Source organism: Eschrichtius robustus, chromosome 20 (genome assembly GCF_028021215.1).
Source record: "Eschrichtius robustus isolate mEscRob2 chromosome 20, mEscRob2.pri, whole genome shotgun sequence".
In the NCBI taxonomy this organism is placed as follows: domain Eukaryota; kingdom Metazoa; phylum Chordata; class Mammalia; order Artiodactyla; family Eschrichtiidae; genus Eschrichtius; species Eschrichtius robustus.
In genome coordinates this window covers 17,495,085-17,515,425 of record NC_090843.1, presented here as the reverse complement: position 1 = coordinate 17,515,425, position 20,341 = coordinate 17,495,085, and the positions used below count along the sequence as shown (strand labels likewise).

The following is a 20,341-nucleotide window of genomic DNA, read 5'->3' as shown; positions in this document are numbered from 1 at the left end:
AATGCCAAGGCTTTTACTTTTGAAAGGAACAATGATAGTTTTCATTATTTCCTCATTTTAGATGAGAATTTTAAATTGTCCCCTACCACTTATGGTACATCCTTATAGAAGTACATCTCATCCTCATCAGAAGACTCCCTGTCGTGTAGCTTTTGTGCCATGTTTTCCTTGCGTGTGGCGTTGAGAGGCCTATACATATCCCTAAGCCAAAGTGGCTGCCTTCTCCCGAAAAAGCCCTCCTGGAACACAGAAAGGGAAATATTAATTCAGCATCTCCCCTGCTTTCTCTGGCCACAGTACTATATCCCCTTCAAATTTACCTGACTCTCACTTTCCCCTGAGCTTCTCTTACGCAGCAGAAATCGAAAAAAGCCCCTTGGAGGAAAACACACACAGTTAGTGTTACATGTCATTTTTCATCTCTCTCACAATGTGTTATCTCTGGTCTTATTAGGACTAAATGGGTACCTCAGTCCATAATCACAATGAGCAAAATCACCACAGACCCGGGATCTTGAAAATCATTCCATGCATGCTGGCCTTCCAGAAGTTCTCTGTGTCCTTCCAAACTGGCCCCCCCCCCCGTGTCTCTGGGGAGACCTTTGCATGTGGCTTAGCATGGAGTATAGGCAGGATTTGCAGCCCCGTTCACCTTTCTTGGCCCTTGGCCAAGTGCCCTCGTGCAGTGAAAACACTGCAGAGCGGCGCTGGGCAGAAACACGTTACTCTCTAGATGCGCTTCACACCAGTCTGCTACGGACTTAGTCGCACATGCAGCATTTGCTGGGGGTGTGGCTGTGGGGAGAAGGTGCTTTTATTTTCCTGGCTGCTCTATCCTATCCTATAAGTTGAATCACACCAAGTAAACACCTGAACCCAACTAGCAAAGTTATCTATAGCTCTCTGACTTTCATACTGCAGGCTGTCACTGAGGTGTCAGTGAATTGTGCAATCAGTTTAAAGGCCATGACCAGCAGGGAAACACGAAATACTCTTTTTGAATACAAATAGAATAGAAAAAAATCAGAGTGCACAATAAGTTTGTTTCAGAAACTACTTATGCCCATATAGTATGTGTATACTGAATTGTGACATAAAACGGAGCTCACAGCCCAAGCACAGTGTGATCAGTAGAGAAGTCCTCAGTGGAAAGGGACCCTCTTCTTTTTGATAATCACTAGCAGTGTGACCATGGGGCAAGATACTTTCCCTTTCTCTTTCTCCATTTCCTTATTATAAAAGGAAGAGACAAACTACTGTCTAAAGTTTCTCCCGGTTAAAGTTCTATGAGGTTTGGATAAAGGGAATAGAGAGTAGGGGCCTGAAAAACAGTAGGGTGAGAAGGGAAGTTTTCTTGCCACTTTACAGAAGGGACTCATATGTGCTACCTTTCGTCAGCTTTGAGGGAGGCCAGCCCCGAAATCCCCAACCATGTGGCCCTCCCTACCCCAGAGCCTCCTAGAAGGCCTCTGGCCTGGCCTGAGGCCTAGGAACCAGGCACCAGGCCAGCAGGAACAGGTGCAACCAAAACCTCTCCCCGTCCACCCTCTTTCCTTAAAGGACTAGTGAAAGCAGATGAATCTGTGCCAGTCCTGTTCTAACTCAGCTTGGGCTGGGGAGCTAATTCTGCTGATAAATAAATTAGGGTAAACCATTAGGGTAATTAAACATTCTTCCTGCCTTTGGTGAGGAAATTGAAATAGGTGAGTTCTAAGTTCTCCTCTAGTTGTAAAATTCTGCTTTAAAAGACCAATATTTACCTTCTGCTTCTTTTCTTATCTTCCCCTTTTGCAATTCGATGAGAATAAATCTGTTTTGAAAGAAAACATGATCATGATTATCCATTACAACTATTTCCAAATCCTTATTCATTCCCTTTGACTTTAAATCTTATCTACCCAGTGAGATGATAACTTTTTTAAGGAAAGGAATTCTACCCTGTTTAATAATCCTTTGCCTCTTCCACAGTACCTAACTTAGGGTCTTGCATGCAGCTGGCGATATATTTTATTGACTGTTTTAGATAACGTTCAACAGATCGTTCCTAATAAAAACTCTTAGAAGTAGGAAAAGAAAATAAAAGTATCTAGCAGAAACCTAAGCCTTGTTTTAGAGTCAACAACAAGAGCAGGATGCCCATCATTACTGCTACTATCGATCAATGTGGAGGAGGTCTTAATCAGTACGAAAAGAAAAACGAAGTATTGGAAAGGAAGAGACAAACACATTTGCATATGAAATGAGGGACCTAAAAAGACCAAAAGAATCAACCGAAATTTTATTGGAAGTAACATGAGTAAGATGGCTACATACAAAATCAAGAGATCAACATATAAGCCTCAATAGCTTTCCCATATGACACAAATAACTCACTAAATAACAGAAGAAACATCCCGTTTACTATATCAAGAAAAATGCATAAAGTACCTAGGAATAAACTTAACCAAAAATTTGTAAGACCTATGTGATGAAAATATTAAAACTTTTCTGAAGGACATTAAGAAGAAGTACTACATGGCATGAGATACCATCCTCCTAGAATGTTGTAAAGAGGTCAATTCTCATCAAATTAACCTACAAATTCAATGCAATCCATTTATATCCAAAATAATTTTTAAATAAAACCTGGCCAGCTGACATTTGGTAGAGAATATGTGTAAGAATCGATATGAAATGCATGAAAAAGAAGGTCAAAGAGTAGGACCTTGCCCTACCAGATATAAAATATGTTATAGAGCAACTGGAATTAAGCAGTGTGATATTGGTACTGGTACAGGACAAGATAACTGGATCACAGAATAGAGTCCAGATGAAGATAGTATATGAGACCAGGGAAGAAAGAATAAACCATTCAGTGAAAGATTTGAAAACAATTAGATCTTCATGTGTGTGTGTGTGGGGAAGTTAGATCCCCTGCCTCAACCACACTAAAAAACAAATACAACAAATTCTAGAGAGATTACAAAAGTACTTGAAGAAGATATTAGTGATTACTTTTACGTCATGAGGTGACAAAGGCCTGGCTAACAAAAGCCACCCCACATGAGCCATGAGGAGAGGACGGGCAGATATGGTGGCAGACTGTCAACACACCTCCTACTCTGCACAGCCCTTGCCCCTTTTTCCCCTGGACTGTTTGTCTTCTTCTTGTTGACTTATAAAACTCTTGGGAGTTCCCTGGTGGTCCAGTGGTTAGGGCTTGGCGCTTTCACTGCTGTGGCCCGAGGTTCAATCCCTGGTCAGGGAACTAAGATCCCGCAAGCTGCACAGCATGGCCAAACCCCGCCACCCCCAAACAAAGAAACAAACAAAAAACTCTTTATAGTAAAGAAATACTGGTTTTCATTGAATTTCAGTGTTTCGAATCTTTCCAGTGTTTTTGTCTCTAAGGAGACAAGACAAAAGAGTGGAGTAGGGAGCACAAGCTTTGCAGTCGGGTAAAACTGGCTTCTGCTTTTGGTTTGGCCACTGGGGCCTTACATTGATCTCCTTCATCTATGAAGGAGGGATAGTAATATCATCCTCACAGAACTGTGGGCATTAAATCAGACAATATATGGAAAACTCTTCATCTTACGCTTGGCATGAATCAGTGCTAAGCTGGTGTCACAGACAAGATGGTGGACTATATCAAAGGCTCTGCTTGTGGCATCAGGCTCTGAAGATTATAAAAGATTATAAAAATACTGCTTTTATTTCCTTCTAATACCTTTATGTGGTCTTTTTTCACATTTATGGAAATATGTTTATTTAAGATGAAAAATGGGGATCTGCTATTCTTTACCCCCCAAATAGTTAGGCAGCTAGTCTATCACCATTTATTCATTTCCCCCCACTGATTGGAATATTAAAACATGACATTTCAGAAGTCTTAAGAACACATGGGTCTATTGCTGGACTCGATGCTACTTCAAATAAATATTCGGTTGCATGATTCCTCACTGTGGAATTGACATAACGCCTCACCTCTCTTCCGTTGAACACCATTAGTGTCTACCATAGGGAGAACACTGCATGGCCCCTGTCCTCGAAGAGCTTATCATATAAGTGGGGAGAGGAAATAACGGTTAGGACTCCTCGCTTTCGCTGCCTAGGGTACAAGTTCAATCCCCACTTGGGGAACTAAGATCCCGCAGGCCAAAACAAAACAAAACAACACAAAACAAAACAACACAAATGCAAGGTTAAACTCTAGAGAAGTTAGAAACAATAAAAAGGGGACTTTACAGAAATTCTAAAAAAGCAAAAGGCCACATGCCACCTGGAGATGTAGAGGGTACAGTCTGGGCAATGGCCAATGACTAGCAAGCTGACCCCATGCTAGTCCCCAGCCTCCTAGGCTCAGAAATCATACTCTTCCTCACCAAGAGACAACTCGCGTCTTCCTGTTGTGGCAGTCTCACTTTATCAATATCACAGGATTGATCAAAAATCAGAATGCCAAAGTATTACTTGACAATGAGAAATACATCTGTTCTACACACAGGGCATCCGTGTCTACACAGTCAGAGAATTACCTTCTGTGGAGACAGGCCTCCGTGGCACACTAAAGCACAATCACACAATCGAAGGCTACTTGGTGACAACAGAGTTAGAAAAGGAATCAGCTGAATCCAGAATTTAATGGGAAGGCCTGAGGTAGCTGGATCCATCCATCTCCTCAACAGGCACAGCCTGGCTAGTGGGCCTGACTCTTCAGTTCTGCTGCCTAAGGTGCCACCTCTACTCTCGGGCAATGTGAGGATGGGCGCTGCCCATGTTGGTCTCTCCTCACCTTTTCTATGCTTTCACTACTGACCAACCCTCCTGCAGATAGACACATTTCTCTTTAGAAGTTAGTACATCATGTCAGGTTTTATTCAAGTCTGATAGGCCAGGAAGCCATTGGTCCTTACACATCTCTGCTCAGCTCCATGATGTGCTAACCTTGCTGTTTCTCTCTTGGGGGGCTGCCTTTTGAAAAACTGCTTCCCACTTTTGTGAGCTCTGAGGGGAGGGGACTGCTTTGCCATGGCCCCTAAGAAATGGTGACAAACCTCACAGGACTAGGATCAGGAGGGCTGGAGTATTCAGGGAAGGCTTTATGAAGAAAGATATCTGAACTTGCGTTGGCTTTTGAGAGATTCATAGGACTTCCACAGGCAAAGCAAAATCAAGGAATTTTAGATGGCCAAAGGCACAGACAAAAGCAGGCATGGATGTGGTGTAACTAGCGTATACTGAGGAGCTGCTTTGGCTGCAATGGAGGGCTGCCATTACAAGAGAAAAGGTAAATAAAGTAGGTTGGACTGGTAGGGTAGAATCAAGATTGCCAGCTTATTAAAATCACTCTTTTAATGTTAGCCACTGCCTGTTGGGAAAAGTAATAAACCATTATGTAACTGAACAGAAGATAAACAGGCTAGCTCCAGGAATAGGCTACTATAAATATGACATGCTTTAGGGTAGCCTGCTGCAGGATTTTACTTGCAGTGTTTTAATGGAACCTATCTACACAATTCCTAATACACTGGAGAAGCAAGCTGCTAAGTAAGCCTAAGGAATTGACGAGATCACACTTTGATCTTTTAGGCATGTCCTTTTAGCCCTCCCAGGGTGACTGATAGCTCCATGAGTATGGAGATCGTATGTCTCTCATCACTTCAGCCAACAAGGAAAGAAATAAACAGTAGAATGAGAGTGACTGGTGAGTACATCAAATCAGCATAGTTTTTGAGTTGAAGAAATTTTACTATCATGTCAACTCTGGCCTTCTTATAAACTTAACTTGTCAAAACAGTCCAATGGCTTGTTATCATGGATCCAACTCCAAAGAGATCTCCTGGGAGTGGAGTTCCTTTCAAAATCCTGTGGGGACTTCCCTGGTGGCGCAGTGGTGAAGAATCCGCCTGCCAGTGCAGGGGACACGGGTTCGATCCCTGGTCTGGGAAGGTCCCACATGCTGCGGAGCAACTAAGTCCGTGCGCCACAACTCCTGAGCCCGCGTGCCTAGAGCCCGTACTCCACAACAAGAGAAGCCACCGCAATGAGAAGCCCGCGCACCGCAATGAAGACATAATGTAGCCAAAAGAAAAAAAAAAAAAAGAAAAAAAAATCCTGGGAATATACTTTTCAGTAAAAGAACAAAGTGTATCTCAGTCCTCATGACTAAAGAGAAGAATCAAGTAGTAGTAGGTGGAAAGGTGGCTTTGATTCTCAGTTTGTGGGTTCTGAATCTGAATGAATTATTGTCCTTACCTCAATGAGACAGAGAAGTGTAACCAAAATCGTCACTACTACAGTTACAGATATTGCCAAGATGAGTTTGTTGTTATAGCCATATCCTGGAACTTCTTTTGTGAGCTAAAAAAATAAATAACAATTTTTTACAAACAAGGAGATAGAAGGGATGAACGCTAACTATTCTTAAACCTATTCTAAACAATCGCTAACTATTCTTAAACTACTATAAAACCCAATCCTTTCAGGCGAGTAGCTTCTATAAGAACAACCCAGATTTAATGTTATTAATCTTATCATTAGCATTTTCTTCTACAATTTAGTTATCTACAATTTATTTATCTTGCGTTATGTCCTTTTCTCGTCTACCCTAGGAATAGTGGCACACTCTCTCAATGAGCAAAGTGGGAGATCACTGTCTTAGCCAGTGTCATGGCTGAAGATAAGATACAGACTAGGAGCCCGTGGTATTCCTGCTTGGGCACGTCCATGGCATGTCCTAAACTGAGTAAAAGTCCAGGTCCCATGTTTCAGGGGTTCTCCTCACCTCACTTGACTCCTGCTCTTTCTGCTCACTCTGGGCTTCTGTGCTCTCACTGATATAGTTGTCACTTTTCCACTGGCCCGTATCCCATTCCGCTTTGGACACCTTTACTTCCTGCTGCTTGCTGAGAAGCTTCATCAGGAGGCCTGTTCTAGAGATGAGGTTGGCACAGGCCAGCTGCACGTGGGTGTCCGAGCAGTCTATTATCAAAGTCTGGATAACATGAGAAATGAGCCTTCGCACGTCATTGTTGGGGATGAGGGACCGTAGCTGCTGGTTTAGCTGAGTTTCAACTTGATCACCCGGGGATGTGAGCCCTGGGAAAGTGAAGCCTGTGGGCTTAGAGGATAATTCAGTGCCCGTGTTGTGGTGCTCCCATTGTGTTTCGTTGGTGTGTTGAACAGGTGGCATACTGTTGTCTGCAGCAACAGCAGAATGCGCAGTGGAGACATCCTTATGGGTAGTGTTTTCAGGGCCGGTTCCTCCGGGCAGAGTAGAGTTTCCTGAAGAAATAACTTCTTCAGAAACATTTTGTGCAGTATTGTTTTCTGAAGTAGTGTTTTCTGTAGAAGGGTCTGAAAGAGAAAATAATTCTGGAAAAGGATTTTCCTGAGAAGTCACTTCTCTTGAAGGTGAAACAGCTTCTCGCGGAGGGGAATTTATGAGACTCCTCACTACAGAGAACGGAGGGCTTGCAAGCATCATTCTATTGAGTGAACTTTTCTTTCTGAACTTTCGACTCCTTTTGACTTTGGGTTTTCTCTGGACCCGATGAGTCCTAATTTTATGGAAGATGTATTTTTTCCCAGAATGTGAGATTAGTTCAAAATCCTTAATATTTCTAACTCTAGCCTTTGCATCCTCTAAAACAACTATAGTGTTGGATAAGTCTTTTGATTTGCTTTTAACCTCAGATGGGGATTTTGGAGGGATGGAGGCAGAAGGCCTGACCTTGAAGTACTGTTTCAGGGTAGAGGAGCCTGCTGCCTTGTGTTCTTTTATGAATGAAGACTCCGCATTGGAGGACTTTCCCACCAGCTTCCTGGGCCTCTGCACCATGAGAAGCTGTTTCAGCTTTCCTGGGGATGGCCTCCTGAGCCTTCTTTCTTCGGCAGTGCTCGCCACAGATGGCTGGGCATTCTGTTTCCTCCTGACGCTCTCATCTCCCACTGCTTGGAGGTGCATTTTCTGTAGGCCCCTTGGGCCCTTGAGGACCCTGTTCACTCTCAGCAGCTTTTCCTCGGTACTCTCAGTCTTTGCTGGGCTGTCTTTCTGTGGTTGGGCAGTTTCCAATTTCTTTAGAAAGAGGTAGCGTTTAAACATGGCACTTAAAAGGTTGGAACGCGTACGCGTGGCAGGTTTTTCTTCCTTTTTAACCTCATCAAGTTTTTCTTGCGTTTCTGCATCTAACACATTTTCCAGAAAATGGAGTTTCCTCAATTTGTTTTTATTAGTTGAATTCTTGCGTACAGGTTTAACAGAAGGGCTCCTTGTATTGTTTTTCAAAAGGCCCAGGAGCATATCTCCATCTTGTGTATTTGAAAAAAGAAGTTGAAGGAATGGTAATAATGTTGATTCCACATCTCCGAGATTTCCCTCTGAGATGTAAGGCAGTATGTAATTTCGTGCACGGATAATATCACTTTTACTATTAAAGTCCAGCTGCTCATTCATGAAGCCTGACAAGCTGACAGCACTTTTATCTGAGGATGCCCTCTCTGACTCAATAATCAGCTCGGTGCTGTTGTTCTTCTTCCGGGCTTGTAACACCTTCATCAACGATCCTTCTGCATTCCCAAGAGATGTTTCTTCGTCTGTCAAAAAAGAAGAGACTGTTTTTGATCATTGAAGACTGATGGGACAGATTTTTGTCAGTCCACAGCCAAATGAATTAGGAATCACTCAACGTTTGAGTGCCACTTAGGAGAAAAAGAAGCCCACACTTAAGCCTATGACTGGCAACAACAAAATGTGAAAAAGATATCTCTTGAAAAAGTGGCTATCTACTCAGAAAATCCTGTAGCGTGAAATATAGTAACTATATTCAGGATTACTCCACTGGTTTCCAGGGGCCAGTACTCAAGAAGAGCCAAGGCTGGAAGACAAATACTCCCCTACTCAGCTGGACTCTCCGCAGATCTACTGTGACTCCTCACATTCACATACCCCATCCTGTCCTGCCTGAGAGGCAGAGGAGTGTGAGGCTTTCTCTCTCCACCTCTTCAGTGTGCTTGCGTTCTTGCTACTGTCACAGATGACCACGACAACAACCGCCGCTAACAGGTCGTCATCTGGACATGTCCTTCTCCACCCACCCACCGAATCCTTTGCTCAGTCCCTGCTTCCATATATCCCAGCCCCCGTAGCAGAAGGCTCTATACAGAAAAAAACACGATATCCGCCCCGGCTCTTTGCTAAAATTTGGGCAGGGATCTGGGCTATAAGTTAAGAGATTTGCCAGACTGTATGCCAATGTGGAACGTTCAACAAATCAGTGGAATAATACTTGAGGTCGTAAAATGCAGAAGGGAAAAAGCAACTTCTGTCAGATGGCTACTTTGCTTTCATTTCATTTTCCTTGTAATATTTCCAGCTTTACTTGGGGAACCATCCAAAGCTTCTGACTGTGTGAAGGTAATGTGTACCATTGTGTAGCTGGGCTTCTCTTCCAAAAGGATTAAAAGTATTTTTGGTGAGGGTCAAGGAGGAGGGAAGGGTCATGAGAAAGGAGGAGCATGGGCTTGCAGAGAGCCCCAAACTGGGGACAGGAGATCGGGGCACTAGGGTCATAGCACTTACACCTCTGATCTTGTTTTTCCTCACCTGTAAAAGGAGATTAAAAATGCCTTTACTGCCCACTTCTGGGGGAGAAGGGAGTAATATAATTAGTAAAAAAAATTGTTTGGGGGAGTTCCCTGGTGGTCTAGTGGTTAGGACCCGGCACTTTCCCGGCTGTGGCCCGGCTTCAATCCCTGCTTGGGGAACTAAGATCCCACAAGCTGTGTGGCACGGCCAAGAAAAAAATAAAATTGTGTTGAAAAATCAGCAATATTGTCTTTATACAAGTAGCAAAGTGTTATTATTTATGAGGTGCTCTCGATCACTGAAAGAGACCTGTATTCAAGCTACCTGGGCATGATAGCACATTTTGGAAGTCATCAAGTTAGTGCCAATAAATCTAATATATAGAAAAATGGTTGAAAGCCCCTGAGTGTTTTGTGGATAGAAAAGCTTGAGATTCAGAGCAAGTTCAGAGCTGGACAGTCTAAGAATAAACTAGCTCTCCCAGCCATTAGAAGGGCTAGGTAGCAGCTTCTGGTTATGGAACCAGAAACTCTCAGGCTCCAAATAGGACATAAAACAGCATCTCTTGTACTCTTTATAAAATTGCAGAAACAAACAAAATAAACAAAAATATATTTATATCTGTCTTATAAGACAAAGGGTACTTGAGACCTAATGTATATAAAATCAGTTTACAAACTGTGATGCACTATATGAATAAGTTCTCGTTTGCAGAGGGCACAGCATAGGATATGTGGCCATTAATGTTAATTCCCTTCCCCCTTCCATTCCTTTCTCTTGTTCCTTTATGTATGTGGATCATTTACATTATTAAGCTAACAATGTAACTGAGCTATTATTAGCTTAATAATGTAATCAAGAATCTGATTTTTAGCAAGGGCTAGTTCTGAGAAACTTAGGAAGCTGGAACTCTGAATGAATGAATTAAAATAATGCAATTACATCATTAATTTTAAAATTTATCATTGATTAAAAATAAAAATTAAAAAATTAAAAAATTAAATTAAAAATTAAAAATTTATTATCCCGCAATTGAGACTCACCGCAACGTGTGACGTCTGTCAGGCATTCACTGTCACAACGCAGCTTGACTGTCTGACAGACAACCTCAATAGTAGTTTTAAATTGGCAGAGGCAGCAGGCCATACGGCTAGGTAAGATCCTATAAATGGAAACACAGGTAATTAAATTCGTGGTAAAAGAGTTACTTGAGTAGGTAGAAGAGGTAGGCCAAGGCCACCACAGACCAGTGCAAAAAGGAGTTCTTGAGGCATATGGACTGGAGAACCGGATAAGGGCTGGTTGGCCAACTGCTGCTCTTGACTGTTGTAAATAAATATAGAGGAGGAGAGAGGTGCCCAACAGAAGGATTAGGATGGCAGTAGGTATGGTATGTCTAGCAAAAAGGGAATAGGGATTAGAATTGGGTGACACTGATCTGTAGTTTAATTCAGAAGTATCTCCTTCCCACCCGAAAGCCTCACTTTGGGTTGAGAGTACACAGGAAGAAGGCAGACTTCTAAGAAGAGTCTGAATAAGACCGCACCTTCTGGAGTCCCTTTCTCAGTTCCTATTGGTGAGTAGTAATATATTACAAATTATTCTAGTAATAAAAAAGCATCATGTGGTTAAACAATAACAGAGATTGCATTGGCCAAATCTGGACAAAAGGAACATTCCAAAGAATAACATTATCATTATAATAAGGTATAACATAGTTAATTTTAAAAAAGGCACATGAGTTCATAATGATACTCAAAATGAAAAGCGGGGGAGCTCTTCTTTATAGAATAATGTCAGCTAATAAATGCAAAAGGAATGACAGAATTAGGAAAGTGTCATTTTGCAACTATCAATGTAATAATCGATTCAGACAAGGATTATCACTGATGCACAGTTGGGTGAAGAGTTGTTTGAAAGTAGGATCTTCACTGTTCCCAAACTATCACCCCACATATTATTTATCAATTACCAAGGGGAAAAATAACTTTACAATGGAGAGATATGGAAGATACCACCTTAGTCAAGTGATCAAACTTAGCACTGGGCCACCTGAAGTGCTGAAGTATGAAGAATACATCACCTATATAGTATTCTTTCCCAAAATGTTTACTTTGAATCTAATGAGGAAACAGACAAATCCAGATTGTGGGGCAACTTACAAGACAACTGGCTCAGACTCTTCAAAAATGCCAATGTCATAAAAGACCAAAAAAAAAAAGGAGGGAAATATTCTAGATTAAAGGAAACAAAGACACGACATGCAATGCCTAATCTTTAATTGGACCCTGTATCAAAACAAAACAGACTTAAAGAATGTTATTGGCTTCTGGCCAAGATGAAGTAACAAGGTCCAATTTAACCTCCCACCTGAAACAATGAAAATATCAGACAGAACATATGAAACAACAGTTTTCAAGAAACTGGACCTCACACAATAAAGTTCATTGATCCCCAGGAGATGGGAAATAAATGAAGTGATCCCTATAATTGCCCGAACTTACTTCTCTGAGAGAGTTTTCAGGCCATGGTACAGGGAAGAGAAGTCCAGGCAGAGACTGGTGGACTCCCTGACTGAGGAAATGGAGCTAAGAGTCTGGAAAAACCAAGGTAACTAGAGGTCACAAAGCAGAGTATCAGAGAGAAAAGAAGTGCACAGACAAAGAACTCTGGAGATATGCAGAGGGATCTCTTGAGAATTCAACAAAGTATTGGTCAGTACATTTGTGTGAGGAATTCCTTGATGCCAGGAAAAGAACCACATGAAAGGATTAATAATAAGAATAACTGGATATCACACAGGGTTGTAGGAATAGTACCTGTTCCTACAAGTCAGACTGGAAAACCTCATGATACTCAGAAAGGACTTGTCTCAGTAGTTGCAAATAACGAGCTCCAGACTAAAGGCTACTTGGACTCCTACCCAACGAACCTTAAAAGCTAGACCTAAAAGAATAAAATTGTTCTGAGTAACTTAATTTCACCCAAAACAAAGCCCAAGCATTTTACAGGAATATAAATATATATAGCACACAATAAACTAAAACTCACAATATCTGGGATCATATGAAAAATTGCCAAGCATGCAAAGAAGTAGGAAAATGTGACCCATACTGAGGAGAAAAGGCAATCAATCAAAACTAACCCATCATCTATACAGATGTTAGAATTGGCAGAAAAGAACATTTAAAAAGTTATTATACACGAAGAAAAGTTATTATAACTGTATTTCATATGTTAAAAAACCCAGACTAAACCCTGAAAATGTTAAGTACAGGCATGGAAAATGTAAAACAGACCCAAATTGAGCTTCTAGAGATTAAAAACAATGTCTAAATGAAAAAGACATTGAACGAGGTTAATGGCAGATTAGACACTGCAGAAGAAAGGGTCAGTGAACATTAAGGCATAGTAATAGAAACGATCCAAAATGAAACAAAAAGAGTACCAAAACAAAACAACAACGAAAATGAATAGCGCATCAGTGAGTCCTGCAACAACTTCAAGTGGCCTAATACATGTGTACCTAGAGTCCATGAAGGAGAGGAGAAAAATAAAAATTTGAAGAAATAATAGCCAAAATTTTCCCAAAATGGTAAACACTATAAACTCACAAAGTCAAGAAGATCAATGAACTTTAAGCATAAGAAACATGGACAAAACTACACCAAGGCACAAAAAATAGTCAAATTGCTCAACACCAGCAATAAAGAGAAAAATTTAAAAGCAGCCAGAGGAAAAAACTATACACTACATACAGAGGAACAAAGATAACAATGACAGCAGAATTCTTGTTGGAAACAATGTAAACGAGAACTCAGTGGAATAACATCTTTAAAGTAGTGAATTGAATTCTATCAAGCTAGAATTCTATACCCAGATCTGTCAAAACAAAAGCAAAATAAAGACTATCTCAGACATACAAAAGCTGAAAGAATTCATTACTAGCAGACTTTCACTATAAGAAATGTTAAAAGAAGTATTTCTAAGCAGAAGCAAAATGACACCAGATTGGAATATGGATCTACACAAAAGATTAAGAATACTGGAATTGGGACTTCCCTGGTGGTTCAGCGGTTAAGAATCTGCCTGCCAATGCAGGGGACACAGGTTCGATCCCTGGTCCGGGAAGATCCCACATGCCGCGGAGCAACTAAGCCCGTACGCCACAGCTACTGAGCCTGCACTCTAGAGCCTGTGTGCCACAACTACTGAAGCCCACGCACCTAGCGCCTGTGCTCTGCAACGAGAGAAGCCATCCAATGAGAAGCCGGTGCAGCGCAACAAAGAGTAGCACCTGCTCGCCACAACTAGAGAAAGCCCACGCGAAGCAACAAAGACCCAACGCAGCAAAAAAATAAATTAAAAAAAAAAACTTAAAAAAAATTTTTAAAGGATTTTAGTCATTCGATATATGTCTCTGACCACAATGGAATTAAATTAGAAATTAACAAATCCGAAAAATCTCCAAATATTTGGAAACTAAACAACACACTTCTCAGTAACTTTGTGGTCACAGAAGAAATCAAAAGGGAAATCAGAAACTATTTTGAACTCACTGAAACTGAAAACATAATATGTCAACATACGGGATATTGCTAACGCTGTACTCAGCTTCCTCAACTTCCACCTTAAACTGGAAAAACGAGAGCAAATTAATCACAGAGTAAGAGAAGAAAGAACACAATAAAGATCAAAGTAGAAATAAATAAAATGCAAAACAGAAAAATACTATAGATATTAAAAGGATAATAAAAGAATATTATAGAATGCTTTATACCAATAAATTCAAGATGAAATGGACAAATTCCTTGAAAGACATGCGCTACTAAAGTTTATTCAAGAATAAAGATATTAAAGAAATTGGATGTGCAGTTTAAAACCTTCCAACAAAGAGAGCTTCAAGTCCAGGTGGCTTAACTGAGAAATTCTACCAAACACTTAAGGAATAAAATAATGCCAATTCTACACAAACTCTACCAGAAAGTTGAAGAGAAGGGAATACCTCCCAACCTATTTATAAGGCCAACTTTCACCGTATCAAGATTACACAATGACATTACAAGAAAACTATAGACCAAAATCTCTCATGAACACAGAGGCAAAAACTCTTAACAAAATTTTAGCATATCAAATCCAATAATATATAAAAAGATGATACATCATGACCAAGTGGGGTTTATCTCAAGAAGGAAAGGTTGGTTTAATATTTGAAAATCAATTTACCCAACTTAGTACACTAAAAAAGAAAAATCAGGACATCTCTGGTGGGGCAGGGGTTAAGAATCTACCTGCCAGTGCAGGGGACATGGGTTTGAGCCCTGGTCGGGGAAGATCCCACATGTCATGGAGCAACTAAGCCCGTGCACCACAACTACTGAGCCTACGCTCTAGAGCCCGTGAGCCACAACTACTGAGCCCATGTGCCACAATTAGTGAAGCCCGTGCACCTACAGCCCGTGCTCTGCAACAAGAGAAGCCACCACAAGGAGAAGCCTGCATACTGCAACGAAGAGTAGTCCCTGCTCGCCACAGCTAGAGACAGGCTGCGTGCAGCAATGAAGACCCAATGCAGCCAAAAATAAATAAACAAATTAAGAAAAGAAAAGAAGAGAAAAATCGCATAATCATTGCAATAGATGCAGGAAAAGAATGAAAAAATCTAACATCCATTCCTGATTAAAGAAAAAAACAGCCCTCAGTAGACTAGGAATGGAAGGAGACTTCCTCAACTTGATAAATGACTTCGACAAAAAACCTAACATCATATTTAATGGTGGAGGACAAAGTACTTTCTCTCCAGGATCAGGACAAAGGCAAGGATGTCTGCTCTCATTACTTCTGTTTCACATTGCACTGAAGGTTCTAGCCAGTGCAATAGGGCAACAAAAAGAAAAGAGATATTCAGAATGGAAAGGAAGAAGTAAAACTATCTTTATTTGCAGATAACATGATTATGTAGAAAACCTGATAGAATCTACAAAAATGCTGCTGGAACTAACAAATGAGTTTGTCAAGTTTGCAGGGTACAAGATCAACATACAAAAAGATTAATTTATCTCAACAAACAAGCAGAGATCAAAGTTTTAAAATACTACTTATAACAGAATCAAACATATAAAATACTTAGAATAAATCTGACAAAAGATGTAAAAGACTTGCACACGGAAAACTGTAAAATATTGCTGGGGGGAAATTAAGGAAGACCTAAATAACTGGAGAGATATAATGTATTCATGGATCAGAAGATTCAAGATTGCTAAGACATCAATTCTCCCCAAATTGATTTATAGATCAAAATCCCAGTAGGCTTTTCTATAGAAATTGACAAGCTAATTCTAAAATTCATATGGAAATAAAATTTAGAATAACTAAAACAACTTTGAAAAAGAACAAAGTTGAAGAACTAACAGTAACTGATTTCAAGGCTTATGAAGCTACACTTTCAAGACATTGTGATAGTAGTGTAAAGATAGACAGAAAGATCAAGGGAACAGAATAGAAAGTTCAGAAGTAGAGAGATGTGGATAACTGACTTCCAGGTTCAAAGGCATTTAAGTGGAGAAACGATAGTCTTTTCAACAAGTGATGCTGGAACAATTGAATATCCAGGTGCAAAAAAAAAAAAAAAACAAAAGAACTTCCATCCAAACCATGTACAGAAATGAACTCAAATTGGTTTAGAGATCTAAATGTAAAACATAGAACTAAAAAACATAAAACTATAAAACTTCTAGAACAAAACAGGTGAAAAATTTTATGACCTTGAGTTCGGCAAGATTTCTTAGATACAACACCAAAAGCATAATCCATAAAAGAAAAAAATAGATAAATCAGACACCATCAAAATTAAGAATTTCTGCCCTGCAAAAGACACTCCTGAGAGAATGAAAAGATGAGTCACAGAATGGGAGAAAATACTTAGCAACTTACATATTGGATAAAGGACTAATTTCCAGAATATATAAAGAACTCTCAAAATTCCAGAAAAGTATAGATAAAAGATTCAGAGATACAGATGCAAAATAAGCATATGAAAAGATGTTTCACATGATTAATCATTAGGGATGCTACAGTGAGATACAACTACACACCTATTAAACTCTCTAAAATTAAAAATACTGAGCATAGCAAGTGTTGGCCGCAACGTGAAGAAAATGCAACTCTCAAACGCTGCTGGTAGAGATGTAAAATGATCAAACCACTATGGAAAATAGGTATTTTTTAAAAACGTAGACATACACTTACCAATGATCCAGCCATTCTACTTGCAGGTATTTACCCAAGGGAAATGGAAGCATACATCCATACAAAGACTTGTACACAAATATTCATAGCAACTTTATCTGTAGTAGACAAAGACTGAAACAACTCAAATGCCCATCAATGGTGAATAGATCAATTGTGGTACATCCATATAATGGAATACTATTCAGCAATAAAGAGAAATGAATTACTGATATATACAACAATATGGATGAAGATTAAAATAATCATGCTGAGTTAGAGGCCAGTTAGAAAAAAGTATACACTGTATGATTCCATTTACATAAAATTCTAGAAAATGCAAACAGAAAGCAGATCAATGGTTGCTTGGCGATTGGGAAGGGCAAGGAACGATGGGAAGGAAGAATTACAAAGAGACATTGAGAAACTTTCTGAGGTGATGGACATTTTGATTTTGATGATGTCTTCATGGTGTGTATGTATGTGTGTGTGTGAACACAGATTATTGTACGTCAATTATACCTCAAAAAGCTGTTAAAAGAAATGATATTATATGAGAGAGACAATTGGGGAAATTTGAATAGCAACCCTTTATTAGGTAATATTATTGTGTAGGAATTTAATTTCTTCAATACTGTGTGTTAACAGTATTGTAGTTACATAGGGAAATGATTTTTAATATCCAGAGAGGAGGGCATCTAGCTGACAAGAGAGGGATCGCAATTGCGGCAGATGCTGTGGAAGGCTGAGGAAGATGAGGCTAGAGCAGGGACCAACAGATGTGACGGCGTGGTGAAGACAGTCATTTGTCAGCTGACCTGACAAAGACGGTTGGAACAGACTGCTAAACGCAGGGCCCTTTCCGCCTACTAATCTCATGCAATCCCCTCAGCTAGCCTTGGCATAACAGAAAGTTTCTATTAGCTTGCCATATTGGAGGGGGGATGGCACAATTTAAGGTGCAGTTAGTTGTGTAATAAACTGTCACAATACGGTCCTACAGAAATAGTTTTTTAAACTGCAAGAAAATGAAACTTGACCCTTCCCTCACAACATATATGAAAGTTAACTCAAAATGAATCATAGACCTAAATGTAACTATACAACTTCTGGAAGAAAACATAGGAGAAAATCTTTGTGATTTTGGGTCAGACAATGGGGTCTCACACAAAGATTTCTTAGATAAGACACAAAAAAGCACAAAGCATCTGCTTTGGGTTTGTGAACAAAGAAAAACTGCTAAGGGACTTCCCTGGTGGTTAAGACTCCGAGTTCCCAATGCAGGGGGCCTGGGTTCGATCCCTGGTCAGGGAACTAGATCCCACATGCATGCCGCAACTAAGAGTTCGCATGCCACAACTAAGAAGCCCATGAGCCGCAACTAAGGAGCCCATCTGCCGCAACTAAGACCCAGCACAACCAAATAAATTAAATAAACATGAAAACAAATTGCTAAATTAGAGTTCATCAAAAATTTAAAACATCTAGTCTTCAGAGACACTTTAATACAATGAAGCTAAGTCACAGTCTGGGAGAAGATATTTACTAAACACATATCTAGGAGAAAGGACTTTTTCCATTGCTTTTCGTATAAAGCACTCTTAAAACTCAATATAAATATCCAATTAAAAAACGGATTTGAACAGACACTTCATTTAAAAAGATATTTGCACATGAATAGACACTCAACATCATCAGCTATTACAGAAATGCAAAATGTGGCAAAAACCACGAGATGCAACTACACACCTACTAGAAAGGTTAAACGTTTTTAGAAAACAAATATAAGGATCAGTTGAAGATGTGGAGCAACTGCAACTCTCATAGACTGCTAGTGGGAAAGCAAAATGGCACAGGCACTTTAGAAAACAGTTTAGCAGTTTCTTAAAAAGTTAAATATGCACTTAGCATATGGTGAAGCAATCCCACCCTTAGGTATTTCACCCCAAAGAAATGAAAACATACGCTCGCACAAAACATATGTTCACACACACATGTGAGTGTTTTCAGAGGCTTTGTTCATAATAGCCAAAAAACTAGAAACAACTCAAATGTTCATCAAATGATGAATGCGTAAACAAACTGTGTATCCACACAACTAGAATACTACTCAGCAATAAAAAGGAATGAACTACTGACAGGTGCAACAAAACAGATGAATCTCCAAAGAGACTGGCTAAGTGAAAGAAGCCAAAAACAAAAGGCTACATACCACATGATTTCATTTATAAGATATTCTGGAAAAGGCAACATTATACGGACAAAAATCAGATTGGTGGTTGCCAGGGGCTGGTAGCGGGAGGAGGATGGATTGACTACAAAGGGACATGAGGGGTCTTTTGGGAGTGCAGAAGTTTTCTTTACCTCAAATGTGGTGGTGGCTACAGAACTATACGTTTGTCAAAACACATCACACTGTATATTTAAAAATAGTGAATTTTGTTAAGTGAAAATTATACATAAATAAACCTGACTTAAGAAAATAATACAACAAACCTAAAAAAACAATTGAGTGAAAACAAATGTAAGAAAAATCAACTTACAGTTTTTCCAATTCAAGGGTCATCATGAGGAGGCTTTCAATTGTTGTAAGTGACACTTGTGTTGTTCCCATGTCTCTGAAGGAGAAGCCCAAACATGCATGATATAAAACCCAAAGACAAAAATTCTAAACTTAAAAAGATACTTAACATGTGATTACTTCAGTTCTGGCTTCTTACTTGCCATACATGATAATTCCAAAGAGCTCTTATTGAAGAAATTTAAATTTGCATCATCAAATTAATGGCCTTGGTGCTGAACGGTACAATCATTTTTTATTATCCTAAGTTCTCATTTTCAATTGCATCTACCTCTTTTGATCACTCTCTTTAAAAAAAAATAATGTACCCCTTATTCCTTTTTGCTTTCTGGGATAAATAATATTCCTACATGCATCTACATGTTCCATATCTATATGTGTTCTTCAACACTGTTCTCATTCTCTGCTGGCTGTCTTACCCATGTGTATTCTTTCTTAATCGTTTTCTTTGCCAATAACTTTTATTTTCAATAACCCAGTTAAAATCTAAATTATGACTTTTTAGCCAAAGTACTCAATCTTTGACGAAAGTAAAAAAAGAGCAGAAATTATCTCATGAGCCATGAAACTGTTGCAATACTTACAAATATTTTAATGCTGGCAATTTAAAAAGATAAGAATCTTCAACTGTTGTCAAAGGATTATGATTGAGAATTCTGAAAAATGGAATGGAATTTAAATTATCTGCATTTTCGATTACTTCCATGAAAGCTTATATTCATTTTTTTTGGTACGGAACGTGAAGGTTTAAAAAAAAAATCATTTTCTGTCTTTACCCATAAATCACCCTTAGCATCTGTAAAACACTCTTTCATTGGGAACTACCCAGGTCTCTAGATGATAAAGTGGAGAAGAGAAACAAACAAACAAACAAAAAAATAGAAAAAAAAAGTGGCCAGTAAAGACAAAATATGCCAAAGAACTTTTCAGGTTAAAAACCCTAGAAGTGACTATGCTGGTAGGAA

The 20,341-nt window shown here is 39.5% G+C and overlaps 1 protein-coding gene across 5 annotated transcripts in view; it reads right to left on the bottom strand.

The window, feature by feature from the left end:
* The window catches only part of LOC137754316 (leucine-rich repeat-containing protein 37A3-like), a 43,596-nt gene that overhangs the window by 227 nt on the left and 23,028 nt on the right, over positions 1-20,341 (bottom strand). For 3 of the 5 annotated variants that reach the window (XM_068529860.1, XM_068529861.1, XM_068529862.1), the window contains 8 exons: positions 19,961-20,032; positions 19,339-19,413; positions 10,612-10,730; positions 6,767-8,577; positions 6,238-6,342; positions 1,761-1,810; positions 321-375; positions 87-239 (listed from right to left, as the gene is read on the bottom strand). In XM_068529860.1, coding sequence (XP_068385961.1) covers positions 90-239; positions 321-375; positions 1,761-1,810; positions 6,238-6,342; positions 6,767-8,577; positions 10,612-10,730; positions 19,339-19,413; positions 19,961-20,032 — 2,437 coding nt within the window. In that variant the 3' untranslated portion in view covers positions 87-89. The remainder of the gene's footprint in view (positions 1-86; positions 240-320; positions 376-1,760; positions 1,811-6,237; positions 6,343-6,766; positions 8,578-10,611; positions 10,731-19,338; positions 19,414-19,960; positions 20,033-20,341) is intronic. The other 2 variants (XM_068529864.1, XM_068529863.1) reach the window with 2 other exon arrangements.